At 36.9% G+C, this 22,939-nt stretch overlaps 1 protein-coding gene across 3 annotated transcripts in view; it reads right to left on the reverse strand.

Annotated features, from left to right (window-relative positions):
• LOC123308452 (potassium voltage-gated channel protein Shaker) overlaps positions 1-22,939 on the reverse strand; it is a 166,529-nt gene that overhangs the window by 75,554 nt on the left and 68,036 nt on the right. The window contains exon 1 of one of the 3 annotated variants that reach the window (XM_044891119.1): positions 20,508-20,615. The exons of the other annotated variants lie outside the window; for them this stretch is intronic. Coding sequence (XP_044747054.1) covers positions 20,508-20,611 — 104 coding nt within the window. The 5' untranslated portion in view covers positions 20,612-20,615. Of the gene's footprint in view, positions 1-20,507; positions 20,616-22,939 lie in introns of those variants that run through there. 3 annotated transcript variants of the gene reach the window in all.

Raw genomic sequence — 22,939 nt, forward strand, 5'->3', positions numbered from 1 at the left:
CTTTTTATCCTCAGAATCTACTGAGGAAGTAAAAAAATAGAAAATTCAATAAAAGTTTGCATTTAAAAAAACGAAAGTCCACCTAATTATTCGAAATCAAAAATTTTTCGAGCTCATCAGTGGCTTCTATGTAAAATAGTGCCTGTGGAAGGTTCAAGTTTCAGATCTGTCACTTCAAAGCGAAAAGAGTTTTCGAAATAGTCAAAATTTTTGTTTATGATTCAAAAACGATCCTAGGACGCTACGGTTATCACCATTCTTTGATTCTCTAAAAAACAAGAAATGTGTCATCTGTTTTGCTGTAGGTATTCTAGTTTCCGAGATCCCCTCACTTTACATCGAATATGGGCCACCCTGCACATATGTCTTAGGTTAAGATTAGGTCAGCAATCGATCAAAATTTGATTGAACATCCAATCGTGAGAAACAAGGGAAACATTAATCGTCTCAAGAGAAATCTTTTTATGACCTTCAGACTGATCCATTTTAAGTTGTTTTCCAATGTTATAATTATCTCGAAGAAGTTACTGTATTCCAAAACTCTCTTCCCATCAAACTTCCTTCACTTCAACAGCTATATATAAGTTAATCTGTTATAGGTATCTTTCGAAAAGGCTCATGTGCATAACTAACATATAAAATTGAAGCTCGAAAAACATCTTCCAAGCTTAAAATATCGATAAAGCCCCCTATTTCCAAGGTTGATGTGAAATTTATTGAATTCCTCATTATAATACATAGGATAACTTGTGATTTGAGACCTGTAATCAGTCGTACAACAGTTCTTCTCAAGATGTATCAATGCATGATCACATTTTTGGAAACCATGCCTAACAATGAAATGAAATTGAAAACTGTTGAGCTGAAAAATATCTGGAAATAAAATAGAACGTGGCAACAAAAAGGAACAGGAATTCTGAAAGATTCAGATCTAGAAACAAGCAAAGGCGGAATCTTGATGAATATTCGCCGTATTATCAAAGGAATGAACTTCAAACCAAGGTTTGATTAAAAAAGGCATATAAAACCGCCATTATATTTTACAGAAAAATTAAATTGAAAATCCAGAAGCCTCATAACTGCCGAAATAAAGAGATCGTTAACAGAAAACGTTCCACGGATGACTTATAGCTCGAAGAACTAACTCCCACGAGAATCCGACCTTCACTCGACCTCTTTTAATCAGAGCACGAACGTCAAACTGCCACTTATTCTCTTGTGCAAGTAAACAAGTCTTGCAAAAGTCCACGTAGAATCAACTACATCTTCTCCTCCTAGGTTTCTCATTTTTCACGGCCAGAATGTGCCAGACAATGGCGCCCCAATATACCCTCCTGTTCACCCCTAATTTGACGTCCGAATACGACCCAGATTAAAAACCGACTCCGTTAAATTACCTCTGTTCTCCCGTGCTAGAAACAGACTACATCCCTGTGTGCCGGCCGGGCATCTGAACGATGCAACGAATGTTGTTGTTCCACAATGAGGACTATATTTCATGATGTTTTCGACCCGGTTCGACGTTTATCAACGTGGTTCTAGTCCGGCATGCAAAATATTTTCGAGGGCGTCCCAACGCCCGCAGACGGGGTGCTCCGGCGCTGTAATTGATGTCCTGTAAAGCGTGAGGACGCGCAGATTTAATCTCTTGAATACAGTTGTATATGGACGTGATGGATGCTGCGAAAGTGTCACTTATGATTTCGTGTATCGTCCTAATCCGGGACTTTTCGTCAGTGAGGATTTGTAACGGTCGTAACCTTTTAATGTACGAAATACCCCAATATACTTTCGTTATTCGGTATTTACGGGGTACGTTTATGACTGTATCAGCTGACAAAAGTCATCCAGAGTACCTCAAAAATATTGCGATGATTGTGAGACTGTTGAAAATTGAGTGGTGCCTCCTCCGACCTTGCTCTTGTCTACGCTACTTAATGGAATAGTGCAGATTCTATGGTACCTGCATCACTTGCTTTGTTCATGTTGATGAATACATTCATCTGGCGTAAAAATCGAATATTGTAAATTCTCTATCAGTTTGGCATTATCTTCCATAAAAATGAAATTTTCACCAATATGTGGGGCAAATGGCACTACATGCTCTTCAATAATGTTCCTTATATACTTACCAGCATTCATAGCTCCATTATCAACGACCACTAGGTCTGTGCGAGCAGTCAAAGATATTCCACCCCATACCATAATCGATCCTCCCCCGAAACCAGTAGTATTCAGGAAATTGCACTGAGCATATCTTTCATGTATACAAGGGAACGTCGATCACAATGGTAGAGGCAGAATCTAGACTCATCTGTGAAGAGAACTCTTTCCCAATCGGCCTCTTCCCAATGGATATGCTCTCTCGCAAAATCCAAACGCGCCCTTCGATGGGCTGGGGTAAGAGCTGGGCCTCTTGCCGCGACACGAGGCCTTGAATCATATTCTCTGAGGCGATTTCTTATTGTCTGAGTGCTAATTTGCACCTCATGCGTTTGCTCAAGCTGAATTTGAAGGAGGCGAGCGGTTGCAAACCGTTGTCTCAAAGAAGAAACTCTCAAATGGCGTTCTTGAATGGCAGTTGATACCCGTGGGCTACCCTGTCTTGGTCTTCGGACATTCATACCTGTCTCCATGAATCGCTGCAACATTCTGGACACACTTGTATGGGAAACTCCAAACTTTCTGCAATTCTTGTGTATGTCCACCCTTCTTCTCGCAAAACTACCGCTTGGGCACATTTCTCTTGGGTCAAATTGCGTGTTTCGCGTTGCATAGCGTTCGAGTTTAGAAAATCAAACGAAAGAAAAACTATTGATCACTAGAATTGATCGAGAACAACTGATTTTAGAATGGAGCCGATACATCACCATACATCAAAATCTGATATCATCTTTTTTTATTCCTGCTGGGAACAAACATCTGTATTGAAGAAAACCGTTGAAAGTGGATAACATATGCATGCATCATTCTGATGAAAATTATTATCATTGAGAACACCTTAAGTTGTAGAATAAATTTGAGATTTCCATAATGTGCGTTAATTTTTTTGCGCAGTGTATTTCACAACTCAAATAGATTTTCAGACCTCTCTAGATTTTCTAACATGGAAATGGATTTGTTACACCAGAACTGAACTTTATCATGTCCTTCTCTTTGATAATGAACACTGATTTATGTGTTTTATGTTCATCTCATTAATTTAAATCAGTTTATTTCATTTCTCCGCTTAACTCTATTATTCACCTCTTATTTACTTATTATGACTAATTACTGTTGTCGAATTTCGAATTATTGAATCCTCATGATCTCCAGGATGGACCCCTGGATTTAGTCGATTACCTTCAGAATACGATGTGAACTTCTCTAATATGGTTCAACGTTCAATAGTGAGCCATGACACTGGTTGACATTCTCTCGTCGTGGTTCCACCCTGGAAATTCTGCTCTACTAATCGTGTACTCCCTCTGTTGGTATGATCTCCTCATTATACTTTGAAGTCTCATAAATATATTCTCATATTCATTCATCTCGCTCGATATATTAGATCTAAAGCCTTCTGCTCTTCTCGAAACCAACGATTAGTGATTTCTCTCATAATTACTCTCATAACTATGAGAGCGTGCCCAACACTGGTGATCATTACAGATCTCACACCTTGTGGTAGAGAGATAGATTAGCCCATGGGAGGATACTAGGAATATCCAGGGAAGGATGATGGGAGGATTAGGAATCAGAGAGCCTAGGCTTCTGATTTCAAGAAAAAAATTCCTCTGGAGGAATTTATCGAGATAACACCAGCGAACTTTAACACAACGAGATCTGAAAAGTATCTGAATCTTAGCAAGAATATGCTACACCACCTAAGTGGATTCCTTATATGGTCCCTCAGGAAGGTCTAGCAGAAACTTTCGAGTGAAGATTCTGTGGGAAGGAGGATGATATCTCCCATAACCAATGCAGAACTTGAACACAGTTTCCTCAGCATAGAGGCTTCTCCCAGCAAGTGGAATCTTGAATACCCTTTTTATGATGGTTCCCAAGTTTTATGACCTGTAGATTGCATCGCATTTCGAATCAATGGAATATAACTAGGACATTTGGCTTTCAGCCAAACACATCAAGACTAAACTTTTCAGTTTTATATCTTCGATATGAATAACATACATACATAAACTTGAAGACTAGGTACCTACCGACTGTAACAATTCATTCCATATTTCTCAGAAAATGATCAGATCGAGGAAATGATTTCTACGCTGGAAACCACGTGAATCGGTCTGCTTTCAATAAATACGCGTGTATGAAACGTTAACTTTTAGTACCCATCGTTTACGAACTGTATCGAACAACGTGACGATTTTTCACAGAATTATGAATCAGTATTTTCATTTTCTTGGTCAGTGTCGTGAGTTTTGTCTGAAATTGAAATATCTGATAATATCTTTGCCTCAAGTGGAATCTCAGTTCAAAAAGGGACGTTTTTTGTCTCCTCAGCTCATTTCCATAGCTTGCCCTGAAATAGTCAGCAAAACTAGAGAAATCAGAAATGTACAATTCAAAAATTCACCCTGTGGTGCCTGTATAGAGTACTCTGCTTCATAGAAATGCTCATCGAGAATGCTGATGCTGATTTTTTTCAATTTACAGTATTACTATTGAAAATTTATAATATTCTCTTCGGATCAGCCTGTATATGTCCGAATCCGATCAAATCATCTGATAGGGATCTTCCACGCAGATATCAGAATTAACCAGGTCGGTATCGGACATTTCTGACCCATAAATCCAAATTAGGGCATAGCCGTTTCGGGAACCGATAAATCATAACGGGAACCTTCCACCTTTGGAGGTATTTACGATTCTTCGGCGCAATGTTCTATCATCGGGCACGCGAAGTTTGCGCGTTTTCCTCGCATCAATCTAAAAATATGCTGATTTACATATTATCTACTTCGCACCGTGGCTCAGCTAGAGGCGTTACCTATCACCTCGATACGATCATTTGTTAGAACATCCGAATATTCGGTCTACTTTTTTTGGGTCTTTTTTTCATTCAAGGATAATGACGGAAGCCATTAGAAAGAGGATTTTGCGTGCTTGTTTCAATTCACGACTTAGAGCGGTCGACCATCCATGTACTGAACTAGCCAACGCTGCTAAGTTCCCAGAAAATTTTTCCCAATTTTCCATAAATATGGATCCGATGAACACTAGTACTCGACTGCAGACTGACTTTGTGAAGGTTAGTGCGATATTTGAGTGCCTACTGTCAGATTCTTTTTTAATTACTGCTTGATCGAAGGAGTTGTTGTTTTTTTCAAATATCAACGAAAAAATCAGGTGGCTAAGCATTCATTCATTTATTGCTGAATCTCGTTACCGAGAATAAATCTACAAAAAAACTAAAAAACCAGACTATTGGTGCGATCAAACTTATAATCTCTTAGGGCTACTTGCGACAGTGTGCACTCCTGTGACTGAAGAGACCCAACCATGACCCACAGATCCTTCCACACTCCGGGCATGGATAGTCACCAACCAGATCTGGCCGCCGCGCCGCTGTATTCTTCTCGAGTCTCCAAACTGTGTACCAAAGACCTCCACTGTGACCTGTCTAACGCTTGTTGTTCCCAGTTATGATTGGCATGAACTGATTTTAAGGATTGATGCAGTATATCCTTGAACCGCTTATACTGGCCTCCTGGTTTCTGAGCTCCCTCTGTGAATTTCCTGTACAAAGCTATTTTGGGTAGTCCTGTGTCTTGCATCCTTAGAATGTGGCCGCTCCATCTGAGTCGGGCCCTCGTTACTTGAGACTCAATTGTTATACAACTCGTGCCCTGCAAGACTTCTGCATTCGAAATTTTGTGGAACCATCTGATGTGCATTATTTGTCTTAGATGACGTTGTTGCGTTTGTTCAAGCTGTTTAAAATGTCGCCTGTAGGGCGTCCAGCTTTCGCTTCCGTAAAGAAGCGTTGGGAAGACCATTGCTTTGTAAACAGCTGTCTTGGTCTTCAGATTGAGGTGGTGATTTTGAAACACTCTGTCCTTTAGCTTCCGGAATGCTCGTGATGCCGAATTGATACGGTTGTGTATTTCCGTGTCCAGGTTAACCCTAGTATTTATAAAGCTTCCCGAATATTTGAACTGGTCGACCTGTTCTAGAGTTTCATCCTCCAGGCTGATATCGGTTTGAAGGCTTTCTGGCGGACTTACCAGGATTTTGGTTTTGTCAATATTGAGTCTAAAGCCTAAAGCTTTAGATACATGAGCTGTAGATTAGGTGGCTATGACTCAAAGACAATCTAGCGAGATTTACTGCCAACCTACCCTAAAAATTTACAAGATTGAAAGACTCCCAGCATCACGACCAGATTTGTAGGCATGCCAATGTAGACGCGATCCTTTAGTGTTTGGTTCAATTTCAAAAAATCGATAAATGGCAAGAAATTCAAGACTTAACTTCCCCCTAAAACTAAAAAACTTCATTCAAGTTAGAGGGCCCAATCGATAACTGACCAATCCCCGAATTAATATGCTCTGTCTCGGAGCTTTACATGCATTATGATCTCACCTCAAGTGAGCGCCCGCTAATAAGACAAATTACCCTGAAGGCGGCGACAAGCTGGCTCTGGCGGAATGAGAGACATCCGTGGAAATTGATTAAATGGGAAAACGTGCCATTGACCTAATTTGCCCCTCAGGTATGCGCAAACCAACGTGGCGCTCTCTGTGAGAGATCCGTTGAAGTTGAGGGTTGAGGGTGGCGCCAGCTTGGGAAAGGGTAGAAGCTCGGGGAGAAAACGGCAGGATTTTCCGGGAAATTGAAGAAGACTGCAACCGACCAGGAATGGAAATCAAGGTGAACTATTACTAAATGTGTCCAATCATCCACAGACTTTCGGATATAACGTGCATTCGAAACAATGAAGGCTATGGAATAAGGAAGGTCGATATTCTGTGTCGAAACGTAATTCTTAGCTTCTGCTGTATCATTTTCCAGGTGAACTGTCAAGGAAGGGTCAGGATTGTTGCTGAAAAATTATCAGCAATGTTGGTTTGAATCCTACTCCAGAAATGGAGAGAAAATGGAAGGCGACTGGAAATATTATATTGATTCAGGATAGGATATCCCAAGTTTGCTTTAGATTACCAGTCTTTCCACTGTTGATATACAGGGTGAATATTTGACTCGTACGAATATTCCAAGGGTTCGTTGTTGAGGTCAAAAGAAACACTTTTTTTCTATACCATTTTTTTCGATTCGGCCTTATAAAAAGGTATAGCCTTCTTAAGTTATCAAAATAAGCTATGCCACACTGGAGAAACAAAATTTAATTCAGAATAACTAGCCAAATCTGTGACACTACACATCTATGGCTCTACGGATCTTTTTGAAAGAGTTGCATTCGGTCAAAGTAACCAATTTTCCGAATATCACAGATATATATTTTGTTCAAATCAAATTACTCGAAAACGGTGCATTATACAAGAAAATATGAAGAATACTTTTATTTAACACAACGTTTAAATATTAATAAGTCCAACTTAGTGTTGGGTTCTTTGAATTTTTGCTATTTTTATAGTATGTATTGGTCATAATGAGCAAACTGGAAGACGTAGGTGATATCTTGTGTTCGAAAAAGATTCATCAAATAAATGAAAAACTAAATCCCGAAATTCTTATAATTCGATAAAACCGTTTGTGAGATAGAACTGAAAATAATATTTTTCATGGTTTTTCAACAGCCTGTATCTTTTAAACCGAGCCGATTCGGAAAAAATGGAGAAGGAAACAAGTGTTTCTTTTGACCTGAAAAATCTGCTGCTGTAATATTTGTGCGAATCGAAGACTCACCCTGTATATATTCAGACATTTATTCAAATCATGTCCAAATTGACGTGAACTATATGATGAAGGCGTTCGTATGAAATAATCAGTGCTTCAGATATCCGTTTTAGCCCAATTCGACGGTCTGATAAAATTATGTCATGAACTGCATCGATATTTTCGGGGACTGACACAGAAACTGCCCTTCCCGATCGGGCATCATCTTCAATGGAAAATTTACCTCTTTTGAAGCTTGCAGTCCAATTTTTCACGATCGCATACGAAGGACATTGACCACCAAGGGTATTGAGCATATCTTCATAAATCTGCTCAACTCTTAACCCTTTTAAATACAGGTACTTGGTGATGGCTCGATACTCCAATTTTTCGATTTTCACTTTTAATTCATTGCGTAACACTGGTTCACTTTTTTTGACCTCAAACTTCACACTGACACTTCTAATATGATATTGTTCGTTGCTATGGTAACGCAATATTTCTTTTTATGCAAGGAACTGGTCTAGGCTTACTAGATATCAATACATCCTCCTCCAAGATTTCAAAATTTTCAGTGTCATATTCATGGAATTCTATGAGTATCAGATATTGAGCTCATTATCTGCACAAGACAAGATTCAGAACATTCAGTTCGAATCCAGATGAGATGTGAAATCCTCCGGAAATCCATTCCAATTCTTTGACATCGATCTGTATATCCTCGAATGTGAGAACAAAAAACAACGAGATCCAAGATTCAATTCTTGTCATCATCTCAAAGCTCAACATGAAGGCTTGAATAAATTCCTGAGGATCCTAAATCGGTGCCGTTGAAGCGGTGTTACTGCATTGCAGCATTTCTGTTTTCTGTTCCACATTCTTCATCTCACGTTTCTATGACGCGGCGTGTAATATATTACTTCCATTTCAATTTGCGAGAAGCGTTTTCTTCGTGATGTCTACGGTCCGTCTTTAATATTCGATTCTTTCATTTTCAATAAGATGCAGTCCTCAAGATATCTCACACCAATGTAGCTTTCAAGAGGAGCTATGCCTTCCAGATGAGTTTTTTTTTCTGTTTTCAATTTCGATTTTTTATACTCGTTTAATTTTTATATTGCGTGGCAAACAATACAAACTCATTGAACTTTGTGAGTGTCAAAATTCTGAAGATCAGTTGAGATCAGCATCTATGCAATCATTACGAGGATATATTGAAAAATTCTTAGCCTTCTATAGAACCAAACAAAATTTCAATGTCAAAATATTTTATCACTCAACATTCTTGCTCTGCAAACCAGACCCCACAGCTTCAATTACCTCCTCGTTGGAAGAAAATTGACGACCTTTTAAAAATTTGTTCAGTTGAGGAAAGAGATGATAGTCAGATGGAGCCAAATCTGGTGGATAAGGGGAGTGTCCTAGTAATTCAAATCCTAAATCACAAATGTTTTGGTAACATGAGATTTTTGTGCAGGGGCGTTGTCCTGCAAAAACAAAACACCTTTGGATAGCTTTCCGCGTCTTTTCTCTACCACTACTACCACTCCGGTTATTGTTCTTCCCTTATCCAAAAAATCCATCATGATTACTCCATGGAAATCCCAAAAAATTGAAGCAAGAACTTTTCCAACAGGTTTTTGGACACAAAACTTCTTTATCTTGAAGAACCAGAGTGTCGCCATTCCATCGATTGTTGCTTTGTTTGTGAATCGTAGAAATGTACCCAAGTCTCATCCATAGTAACAATTCGGTTTAAGAAGTCTACATCGTTTTCAAATCGAGCACAGATCGAAAGCGATGCTTCTACCCTTGCACGCCTTTGGTGAATATTCAAACATTTAGGGATCCATTTTGCAGCAATTTTTCTCATGTCCAAATTGACGTGAACTATATGATTAACGCGTTCGTAAGAACTATACAGTGCGTTTTAGACCAATTCGACGATCTGATAAAATCATGTCATGAAGTGCATCAATATTTTCTGGAACTGACACAAAAACTGGCCTTCCCGATCGGTCATCCTCTTGAATGGAAAATTTACCTCTTTTAAAGCTTGCACTCCAATTTTTCACGATCGCATACGAAGGACATTGATCACCAAGGGTATTAAGCCAATCTTCGTAAATCTGTTTACCTCTTAACCCTTTTAAATACAGGTACTTGATGGCTCGATACTCCAATTTTTCGATCTTCACAATTTCGGTGGACATCTTCTTTCTTCTAATTTATTGTATATCTCTGGTTTACTTTTTGACCTCAAACTTGGCACTGACACTTCTAATGAGCTATTGTTCGTTGCTATGGTAACGCAATATTTTTTTATGAATAGAACTGGTCTAGGCTAACTATAGATATCAATATATCCTCGTATATTTGACAGTTCTGTAGGAGACAATATTGGGCTTAGCTAATTATTGTTGCAACAGTGGCTAGTTATATCTTATTGCAATATCCACGAAGAAATGTGGTTATCAAACTTAAAACTGAATTAGGTACCTGATTTTCGACTAATTCAAAATCAACTTTATCTAATTTCATTGAGGTTTTTTATTTCTAGATGGATAACATAAGTTATATCAACTTTCTCTATCACCATGATTTGTTTCTCCTTTTCCAGGAAAAAAGAAATCGACTTGTTATCTCAATGTGGGAGTAGATGAGGGTACTTGACATATCTATCGCTCAAGTTTCCATCCCTGTCATTCAGGGGAATTTATCGTATAGAATCTAATATATTTCAGCCCTTCTGCGGAAAATAAATCCGGAAGATTAATAGGTTTAAGTTCCCACAAGCACAAACTGAACATAAATTGTCAGAATTTCATTTTCTTCGTGCAAAGCGTCCACGTGGCATACTTCCGCCGGTTTTATGTGGATTTCCAACGGGGTTATTTCGTCACAATTTCAAAAAACTACAATTCATTATTACGCTTCTAGCATACGTTACGTTTCGGGCTTCGACCGTTCGGTATATTTGATGGATTGCAGCCGTCAAATGGGTGTTATGAAAGGTGCTTTTTAATCCCATTAGTCGTAGCTTGATACCGGAGGCGATGAGCACTACGGCAACTTCAATTAATAATTGGCAATTCAATAATTTCCCGACTTGATTATTGAATTAACACCTCGCTGGAAGCGAAGCAATCCAGCCGTTGATTACGTTTGTGGAGTGGGCAATTTTTGATTCGATACGGTATCACGTATGTAAATCTTTTTTGCGCAAATCGCTGGAAATTCTGACAATTTCCAAACGAAATCTCTCAAAGAAAAAGGTAAGATTTCCTAACTGTTAGGAAATATTCATTTCCTTACTGTAAGGAAATGATATTTCCTTACAGTTGCTAGTGTTCTACATAAATCATAGAAAACGCGTTGCCTATAAGGAATTAATTTATATTTTGAAAATCTTGATGCATTGCAGAATACATTTCAAAAACAGTTTGTTATATTCTAGTTATTTGACAGTTAGTACAATTATTGACAAGTGGAGGACCACTTTTAGAACTATGAGAAACATTTTGGACAACATACGACTTAGTAAGGTTATTTTGTTGAATTATTTGCCACCTTAACCTCATTGTTGAGGGATTATTCGATATATTCTTCAGCAACGTTTGATGATTCCCATCCACCATGCCTATAAAATAGTTTTGTGGGCACCAGAGTTAACCAATATTGTTGCAAACGACCGGTGAAAGCAGTGACCAGTTATTCTGTCGGATTTTTCCAAGTCCAAATAACTAGAAACTATTTTAGGCGTTTTTATAAATTGATCTACAACCCTTTCCACTTTGATATTCAAAGGAAAATCGGTCATTATTCATATTTTCTGGTCTTAACGAAACATAGCTTCGATAAAGCTTCTGGTACATGTGATTTGCTACAAATTATCTAGGTTTGTTGGTCTTCGAATCAGGTATGCTGATTGAAAGCTTACATTCTAGGTCTTCTTTATCGTGTAGAGTCATTCGGACTAACTCATCAATTCTACAGGTCCAAGAAATACCAAATAATAGAGCAACCTAAAGAATTATACGACATGTGTAATCTGAATAGAAATTAAAACCTTGTAAATTACCTTAATCATTGAATTTCCTTCAACTGGAGCTTCCTGTATGAACTTTTCGATAACTTCTTCCGTTAAAATCTTAGATTTCTTTGCCCTGTAACCTTAAGCTTGCCGTTTCAATGAAATTTCGAATATGTACTTTATCTACACCTAGTCAAAAGGAGGTGTAGATAAACTACACTTCCTCTGCACTGGTGTAAATCCAATCAGCAAACGAATACTAAAATCGAGTGTAGAAAAGTGCTCCACTTTTAATGCAAACGAAAATACCTTATATTTAAATTGTGTTTTGTTTTAAGGGTTGCCTCCAACATTGAATAATTGGCCCACAATTTTAAAGATTTCAACAAAGATCTAGGAAGTATGCCATCACAACATTTCCGAGAAAGAACTCGTGTTTTTACTCTTTCTATAGTCCATAAAACGTTTATATGCATATTCGTACTACTCTTGAACTCGGCTTGGGCCTTGACTTCACAATCGTCCATGCCCCATTAGATATACTCAGAATTATGTGACAACCCAGAGGATAAACTGATATACTGAATTGCATGGTTCTCATCAGGATGAGTTATTTGACCACTCTCATAATAATCTCTTCAAATAGTTGAAGGTATACTGAAGACGATATTAAGTTAGCGAAAAAAGTGTAGTTGTTAGATATCACACCCAGGTATTTCCATAAAGTATCAGCCACATCAATTCAGAATAGTTTGTTCGAATTGAAAGGAAAATTGATTATATCACCGCAGCATCACTTATGAACATACCACATCAAGGTTTCACTCAAAAATGGGCAATTATTCAAGAAAAATAAATTTGTAACAAACTTCATGGGCCTACTTCTTGTATGTATCGTACTTATTATATTCTAAGCAAACTGTCATTATGTTTCATAGAGAATCACCCTCTACATCATCTTCTTGAACTAAACTCAGAAACGCTTCAATTCAAAATCTAATATAGAGACTACGAACAAAATTTCAACTTCATCATTCAATATGTCTTCGATGAAACACAATAATAAAAACGGCGGAATGAAATTTCCTGATCCAATTCAATATTCATTCATAAGAGAACCAAATACCGAGCTCTGGGACTTAGCTCCGAACTGAACACGGCAAAACTTTTCTAATTTCAAACCTCTCGTTTCAGCAGGACGAAATTCGAACTCAGGACGCCACTGCCCGCCTCTGACTTAGCGTCAATTAGAGCTCTCTGTGTCAGAGGTGCATTAGCACCGGGGCGTACTTTCATAAATTGAGTTATGTGGAACCTATAGGGAAATTTCGAACACGGTCAAGGAATTATCATCTCTTAGTGCTCATTTAGAATCCCGCAGATTTTAGGCGTGTTCAATAAACCGGGATTCTCAAAGCTCAAAGCAAGTGCTCGTTTGATCGAATTTTAAACTCCACATGGGACATGGTTGCTGGATTTCCTGACACGGCTTTCGTTAACAGTAAATTTCTTCTAGCTTTGATTTCTCGATCAAACTTCCAGATATAAATTTCATGTTGGAAATGATTGGAAAACATAATCATCAGAAGTTGGCCTACGTTTTTTTTTTCAATTCTTGTGCATGGGGCTTCGCAGATTCCATTTTATTTTTTATACAGGGTGAGTCCTTGGCTCGTACAAATATTTCAACAGTAAATTCTGGACGTCTAAAGAAACACTTTTTCTCTTTAATATTTTTTCAGATTCGGTCCTGATAAAAAGATACAGCCTTTTAAAGTTTTCATAATGAGCTGTACCACCCCTAGAAAAACAAAATAACCTTCAGAATAACTAGCTAAATCTGTGATACTACACATCTGTGGATCTTTTCAAAAGAGTTGTATTCAGCCAAAGTACCCAATTGTCCAAATTTCACAGATACTTTGTAATTTTTGAGTAATTAAATTACCTACTCTAAAACTGCGCATTATACGAGAAAATAAGAAGAATTCTTTCATTTTACAAAACGTTCCAATATTCATTAGATAGCGTCCAACTTAGGTTCAAGGGTTGGGTTCTTTGAATTTTTGGTATTTTTATGGTACCTAACGGTCATAATGAGAAAACTGGAAGACGTGGGTGATTTTTTGTGTTCTAAAAGGATTCATCGAATAAATGAAAAACGATGTTCCGAAATTCATTTCATTCAATAAAACCGTTTGTGAGATATTACTGAAAATATCATTTTTTATGGTTTTTTAACAGCCTGTATCTTTTAAACCGAGACGATTCGAAAAATTGGTAAAGGAAAATAGTGTTTGTTTTGACCTCAAGAATCTACGGTTAAAATATTTGGAGGAGTCAATGACTCAACCTGTTGGGTTGATAGTATTACGATTGAGGTTAAATTAGTTTTTCAAACTGTCACCTGAAGTGAATGTACCATTTTTGGCGTCATGTTATCGCTCGGTTAAGTAAATTCACTGGTTGCTAGAAATCATCAGAATAAATGTAAGGCTATTCATGCCATGGAGGAAAGTTAGAAAATGAAGGAATTAGTGCCAGGAAGAAGCACTACTAGTAAAAAATAATAAAGAAAGAGTTGGTTTTGTGTTCAACCACAGAGAAAAAATGATGAAATCAAAAAACTAACCATCTTTGACCATTATCCTCATATAAAAATGTGTCCAAACAAAATAACACGAGTTTATGCTCATTAGGACTTGTATAAAGAGTTTAACAAGTTTTATATACCCAATAAAAGGGCAAATCTCATATCCAACACACGAAGAAGCAATTCAATAAGCACTTGTCGAAATTCAACATTTTATGCATGGAAAATGCACCTCTATTCCTTCGATATTACACCATTTTCGTATTCCTCACAACTTTATACAAAAGAATGTTGCAACGAAGACAGCAGTTAAATTCTATACCATTCCGAAATTGTGTTTTCGTTTAAAATATGCATCCCCGTCATGAATTGGATTTCTATTCAGGGATTATTGCTCCGATTCTATTGAACAATCTGCTGAATAGGTACGAACTGTTTGATAATGGGAAAACTTCTCGACAATGGCATTTATTGTCACAACGTTCACGCTGCTGTTTCGAAACAATAGATAAAATTAGATTTCCACTTGTCCTTTTATTATGCATCCTACCCTACGACTGGATTAATTCCGCTGGTTTATAATTGATCACTTACAATGTTACAAGAAACGTATTAAAAGTCTTATGGTTGATGCAACATCTATTCCTGAAAGTGAAGGACCAAATATCTAGTACGATCTTTCCACCAAATATATTTCTCTTCAGACAGTTACCTATTTCTACCCAACCCAATAACCCATTAGCCTTGTTCTTGAATTTAAATTCTCTTAATGAGGGTTTACGCATACGAAGGGGCATTGTTGGGATGCTTCTGAACTTTGATGTCGAAATTCACACTCCATTTCTGCTAACGCTCCTTTGGGAACTCTTATCACACTAGGCAGGCATCGTTTTGAAGTATTTAACTACGATCTATGGTGACTCGCAACTCATATTTGTTGGGTTTCAGAATTGGAAGTCTTCGAATCGACTTTTTATGAGAAGATTTTAAACGTGGCGGAGCTAACGACAATCTTGATGATAGGGATCCATCCAGCTCAAAGAAAAATAGACAAAATGCTCTGCACAAAACCGAAATTTCATCACGTAACAATAGCAATAGAGAAAACACTGCAGAGAAAGTGCCAGATAACAGAAATGATTAATTTAAAAACAGGGAAACCGAATCCACCACATTCTATGCGGCAGGGCATTAATATTCATTATAACGAAGTTATTAGAAAGTTCTGCATATTCATTGCGGCTTATCCCCCCAGAATATCTTGCTGGATATTGGGAGAATGACCAACCCCTACATAAAACTATATGTATAATATAGTAAGTTGGATATTGTGTCCTCCATATGTACCTTCAATAATATAAAGAAAAGATGTTAAATAAATGAAAACAAATAGGTAAATGTAATAACTTTAGTGAATTCACTTACTGAAATGAGTTTTGTAAGTGTGCAACTGTGACACAATTCGACATCTTTGAAAAACGTTGGATATTATTCAAAATGATAAGGTGGGACCAATACACACTGAACTCAGGAGGTGTAGGCACGTAGTTGGATCGTATTTATGATGAAAAATGGACACATTATGAACCATAGAATACAACATGATACATCATATAAAAAAATTCGATTTAGAAGAATGTCTTCTGCTACCCGTGCTCGCTTACCGTGTTTACCCACGCTCCACCAAGGAAAAAAGTTATTCATTTAGCTATAACGACATGGGTCATTTTACTTCCTAATTTGAGGTCGTTGATTACGAATATGCAATTAGATTTTGTATAGGATGAGTATTTTGGAAAATAAATCATTTTTAGTGCAAAATTCAGAAAAAATTGGTCAAGTTTGATGATCTGTAGCAGCCAGAAAAGAAGCAAAGGACATAAGCTGATTTTTTTGGTGATAGATCGATTCTATGCAAATTAAAAAAACTAATTTTCATTCATCTACCGCGAACCTTTGAGATTTCATGATTTTTCCGCGAAGGTCCAAAATCTCGAATTTTCCATCGACCATAACTTGACAAATAAATTTTTTTAAAAATATCTGTTTGCATATTCGTGTTATACACCGTCAAATTAGTCAACAGTATAAATTTGGTTTCGATCGGAGACCAAAAATATTTTTCAAAAAATCGCAATTTTTCCATACATATGCATGGAAAATTTGAAAAATTTTCGATCTCTCCGATTTCCACCAGAATTGAAGTGTTCACTAAATCGAGGGCGTAGATTACGAATATGCAAACAGAATTTTCCTGAAAGGATTAGTTGTTAAATTATGATCGATGAAAAATCGGAAATTTTGTACCTTCGCGGAAAAAATCATAAAATTTACTGCTCGCGGTAGATGAATAAAAATAGTTGTTTCTATTCGCAAAGAATCGATCTATCACCAAAAAATCAGCTTATGTCCAGTTCCTTTTTTCTGGCTGCTATACTTCCTCAAAGTTGATCAATTTTTTCGAAATTTTCCACTAAAAGTGTCTTTTTTTCCAAACTACCGATCCTATTAAGAATCTAATTGCATAGTCGTAATCTACGACCTCGAGTTAGTTGAAAAAATGACCCGGATGGATATCGTTCGAAAAATAAAAAAATTTCTGGTCTAGAAGAATGTCATTTGTTACCCGCGCTCGCTCATCGTGTTTTTATCCGCGCACCAACAACGAAAAGAAATTATTCATATAGCTATATCGATCCGGGTCATTTCACTCACTAATTCGAGGTCGTAGATCACGAATATACAATTAGATTTTTTGCAGGATCAGTATTTTGGGAAATAAATTACTTTCAGTGCAAAATTTCGAAGAAATTGGTCAACTTTGAGCAGCTGTAGCAGCCAAAAAAAAGGAACTGGACATAAGCTGATTTTTCTTGTGATATATTGTTTATTTTCGAAGAGAAAAATTCAAATTTCATTTATCTACCGCGAATAGTTCAGATTTTATGATTTTTTCCGCGAAGGTCCAAAATTTACGGTTTTCCATCGACCATAAACAGAATTTTGCTGGAAGGATTAGTTTTCATGTTGAAGCTCATATTCATAAAAAAAACTACTGCTTTTCATCTGGTGAGATCAGCTTGGTATCCCATATAATGAGTTGATCGATGTGAGTGAAACTATTGCCTAAGTTCTTCAGCGAATATAATTAATGAGAATGAGCAGTTAAGGAAAATAGTTCTCATAAAGAAACAAAGTTATTCCAAGTAACGAGATAGTCGTAACTGTAAGAAATGGAGGAATTTTTCAAGATCACATGACAGCTAAAATCCTCAACAGAAATCAAAACGTCTGTGTATTAATCAGCTTCAGCAATTTCTACATAAGTTTCGAATTACAAGTTTCCTCTTCTCCACCAGAGCAGTTTCGTGTTCGTAGATTCAGCACGCTTCCTTTTCTCCCGTAGAATTGAATGTCTTCTCTGTTACGTGCATGGAATTCTCAACGCATCATTTACTCTTGACTTTGTTGCTCTTTCCGAATCCGAATTTTCTACTAGACTCTGAGAGGAGAACTTTGCCCAGAGTGTATCTGAGACGATGCTGATTTATCTTTGGGACGTAAGCAGAAAAAACCAGGCCATTCAGAGGAGGATTGAAATAAGGAAATCCTCAGCTAAGTTTCACAAGGCTTGATTCGAAAATCAACCCTTGATTCAATGTGGAAGTCGATGTTTTTCGGAAATCGAGTGATCCAGTAATCAAAGTCCTGTGAGACCTGCTGTAACTGCTACAAGTGAGTGATTGTCATTAGCTGAATGGATAATGAATAGTCCATTGCGGTATAGTGACCTCTGGGATGTCATTGCTGATTACCCATTTCTTCATGCGGGATTTTATCGCATGACCTTCCACAAGGATCATGCAACGGTATTGATTCAGTGACTAAAGGCACAGGAATTCTAGCCACATTGTCCCATTTGTGAAATCGCAATATTTCTACGCAATTTCAATGGTTGTATTGTGGTAGGTTTTCGGAGTTTAACGACGCACAGAACATATAAATTTATAGGCAATTTCGACAAGTGACAATGAGCGAGTGGAGGCATTTATTACTACAATTTGAATTCGGACGATTCGTAGGTGATAGGTTATACTTGGAGATGAATTTATTAGTTTTTTTGACTAAGTAGACAATGATTTTATGAATATATTTCAAACATTTGGGCGTCTTTTAGTTTTTTAGTTAGTTGATTAGCTGTATTTGGAGAAAATCTTAAAATTATATGGAAAATTCTTTTCTTCAGTCTTTATTTTTTCAAATATAGGAAAATTATCGTACAGTTTTCTCATACGGATAGAGATTGCCATTCAGGGAAGATGAATAACTTACCTAGAAGTATTTCCTAGTGCTTCAGTGAATTTGCAAGGTGATTAAAAATTTCTTGGTTTCCAGTAAATTACAATAAAAATGGTGAATTCAAATCGTTTAAGGTTCAAACCTTGTGCCTACGTATTTCAAAAATCCTTTATTATATAGAGTTTATGAATAAAATTAACATTCTCTCGAAAAGTACGATCAGTTGAGTGTTGATTGAATATGATTTGTTATCTCAACAAATAATATTTGGCCAACTGGATTATCTCATGTAGACGAGAATAATTTTTATTCCTCTGAAAACTATGCACTGTTCGGAGATAAGAATACTTTTATGATGAATAAGAGAGAAATATAACAGATTTACAATTGTACAAAATGTAGATTTGATTAAAATTTTCTTTTTGGTTTAGGTATATCTGTAAAAAATTTAATAGCTCATCATTCATTCGGTTTGTATTGTTTTGGATCAATTCTAATCTACAACAATAAATTATCATCTCATCAGAACATCTGTATTTCCATTAATATCAAGTATGGTTTACATTCAAAGCTGGGTGGGTCAAAAAGCGTTTCAAAAGCGTTTGTAGGTGGGGTAAATGTCGAGATATATTGACAGCAATTAAATTTGTGCCATTAAAACTAATAAGCTTCTTTCGTACAGTTATCGATGTAAGGACGTGTGGAATTCCAAAGAATTTTTGTCATTTTACGAGCGTTGCAAATTATTATTGATTTTACAACTTTTATATGGATATATCGCGAAATTCTTATAACTACTGACATTTGAGTAAACCTACTAATATTAAGTATAACAACAACCACTTCTATTAATTGATTTTTCTTGTACACTCTTTGGAGATAATAAAAATATGATTAAGTATTCGAGAATTTTGTAGACACTTTTATAACAGATCATGATTCGGATTGAAAACATCCATCAGATCAATAATCCTTACAGAATCACTATAGATAGCAATTTGTACTTTCTCAACCTTATATTTAGGAATAGAAGAGTCAGAGTAGAAAAGAAGTTGATGAAATGGAAAGAATGTAGAAGAAATGTGGAAATAGTTATAGAAAAGAGGGAAGATATTACTTTTTGGTCTTGGAAAATGATAACAGAAAGAAGAATCTTATAGAGGGATATACATGACAATCATTTCCGGATGTTAAGGTTTTTTTTACTGATGGGAAATTTTCCAAACAATGGATATAAGACCTATAGAGAAGAATTGTTGTTTCATTAAATACTATGAAAATAAAATATTCATAGTGCTCACAAATTCGTGGTCCTTGAAGAGTTAGCTCCATTTCAGAAAGGAAGAGAGAAGGCTGATGAAACCATGTTCAAAATCGATATTTTTCAGAATAATCTACATGTTATTATTCGATGACGATCCGAGGAATTTGAGATACCAAGTTTGACGAACTCAGCATCAAAAGTGGGCGCAGAAAAAAGGTCTAAATCAAGAGACTCTCTGTGTATTCTCACAATCGTCTTATGTTTTAACCTAGTATTCTGATCTACTCACGAATGGAACCAAAGGATCCTTCAATATCGTGAAAACTACACACTACAGCGAGAAATGCAACGCTCTTTCTCCAAAAAAAAAGGAAAGAAGATTCCACAAGTCCGAAAAACATGTCGACACTGAGTAAAGCGGGGTCGGGCCTTGGGGCAAGCGTCAGCGGCAGGCAGGTGGTGTTGTCCAAGCCTTTTGATCTAACCTTCTGCGTTGTCTTCTCCTGCGTGGCTGGTAGAGGTTACCACCGCCGTGGATGTCGGCCTCGAGGGTGGCACGAGCTTTGGGCATCTTTGCCGGGCCGCCCATTCGGCCCGAGTGCCCGCCGCACACTGCTCTGACGACGCCAGCGACTCGACGGCGATGGTGGTGGTGCCGAAGAAGGGGTGGATTAGGCCGGGCGGCACGGGGAAGGAACCGATTTAAAAAAGTTTTGCAACTGCTAATTTGTCGGAATTATTCTGGTAACATTGCACGGCGGCGTTGGTGAGTTTGGGATTAGTGCAAAAAGTTGATGAGTGAAGGAAAAATATAACGAAATTATAACTTTTAATTGCGCCCTGGAAAGGAGAGCGAGGGATGATTTTGAGCCAAATGGGAAACATTATTAGCTTCAGTTGGAAACTGAACGACGGGGTCAGGGCCTGTGGGTACTTGAGGGTTGCATCCAGTAACCACGAAAGGTGATTTTGGGTGTGACGCAACAATGAAGATGTACTAAGTGACATAGAAAACAAAACACCCAGAGTTAATGAATTGATTGAAAATAATTTCTAGTTGTTTAAGTTACGATGAGAAACGATAATTTTTTTCACCAAGGGATACCACTACGAATGATACACAACCAATTCTTTAACCATATATACAGGGATAAATTTTAACTCGTACAAATATTTCAACAGTTCAACATAACAATAATTCAAACTAAACTATTATAAATTCGATATTATAGAAAGATAAAAAAAAGAAAAAACATACACATTGCATTGTCCACTACATGGTTTCCCCCTCCCTATCATTTGAAAATCCCAAAAAGTAATATCTCAAACACTTCTTAACTTTTTTCTCATCATGATATATATATATATTCTTTTGAATGTCAGCAATACATTTTTAGTTATCAAATAATATAGCATATGTATGAGTTTTAGCAAAGGTTAGTGTAACGGGGTACCATACAATTTAGAGTATGATACAAGAGCTTAGGGAAAAACCTCAGTAAAAAAACCCTGTCTCCCCCTGAGAAGTGTAGTGATGACAAATTTGTTTACAGAATAAGCTTTTAATACGGAAGGGCTTCCTTTCCAATGACATAAAAATTTCTTTATCCTCTTTCCATTTCGACATAATATCTGAAACAAAGAAACAGAACGAGAAAAAAGGCGAATAATAAAGCCTTCATCCAAATTTATTTCAAGACTTGATGATGACTGAAGAAAAAAATAAATAATGATAGGTACATAACTTGTTTTTCAATTGCATTGGGAGGAATATCATCTCTGCGTCAAAAATCTTCTGCTGATCTTGGTGGAGGATCACCCTCGTCGTTAGAAATGCCTTCAGTACTCAAATTAATAATAGCCAAATCTTGCTTTTGACTGGGAGGGTCTTTCGACCAGGTCCAGTCTTCCAAGTGATGATTCTTCTATTCTTCAGTTGTTCGAGGAACGCTACAGGACCCTTATATTGGGGAATCATCTCCCATAGATATACCAGTGATTATTCAGTAGAAAATTGAAAAAACGGGGAAGAAATTCAAAAAACTTCTGACACTTTATTGACAATTTGTCATCATGATGAAATACATCAACTACAGCCCTGAAATGGTTACACTGTTCAAGTACCCTCACAATGTTGAACCCCTTTTCACTATGAAGCCACTTTAGTTGTATCTGTAAATGGTAGCAACTCATTTTTTTGCGTGAAGATTTCATGCCCAAATAGGTAACGATAGATAATAGTAGAGTGATGGTGAGATGAACATTTTGAGTACAGCAATTCTTTTTTTAAGAACCGAAAATTGGCTCCCTAACCTATAGGACAGTTGAACAGGGAGCTAGAGATATACTTGACCATAAGTCTGTTTATCAGAAAAAACATTTAAAGAGAACAATTACCAATGACCAACGATTGTCTATGTCTATGTTTTCATCATCAAATGTATCAGCGTATGAAATACATATTTTATATTTCATAGTCACTCTGCCTTATTTCCGAGATGTTCTTTAATTTTTTGAAGCTTTATATATTCTTTATATTTATTTCTATTATTCAAATTTCTTTTTTTGAAGCAAACTCTTATCTTAGCTCAGTGCGGGAAACTTGTACCACTGATTATGTGTCCCGACCATAGCATAGGTCAAGTCTACCGCACCCTCTTTCAGTCTATTCAACAGATGTTTTCTTGAAACTTTCACAACTATTATTAAAAAGGTTCATCGTTTGTAAAACGATATTAATCAATGAAAGCAATGAAACTATATTACACCTCGCACCTATTAAACTTTTCAGACAGTGTAACAAACAAAAATTATTCAATGTCTTACTTCCTTACAACAAAATTACGTTCAACCCTCTCACTCCCGAACTGTTCTGATGGCGGCCAAAATGGAGCCGCCACTAGTTGGGCCTTGCTTG

Source organism: Coccinella septempunctata, chromosome 1, assembly GCF_907165205.1.
Source record: "Coccinella septempunctata chromosome 1, icCocSept1.1, whole genome shotgun sequence".
Lineage (NCBI taxonomy): Eukaryota > Metazoa > Arthropoda > Insecta > Coleoptera > Coccinellidae > Coccinella > Coccinella septempunctata.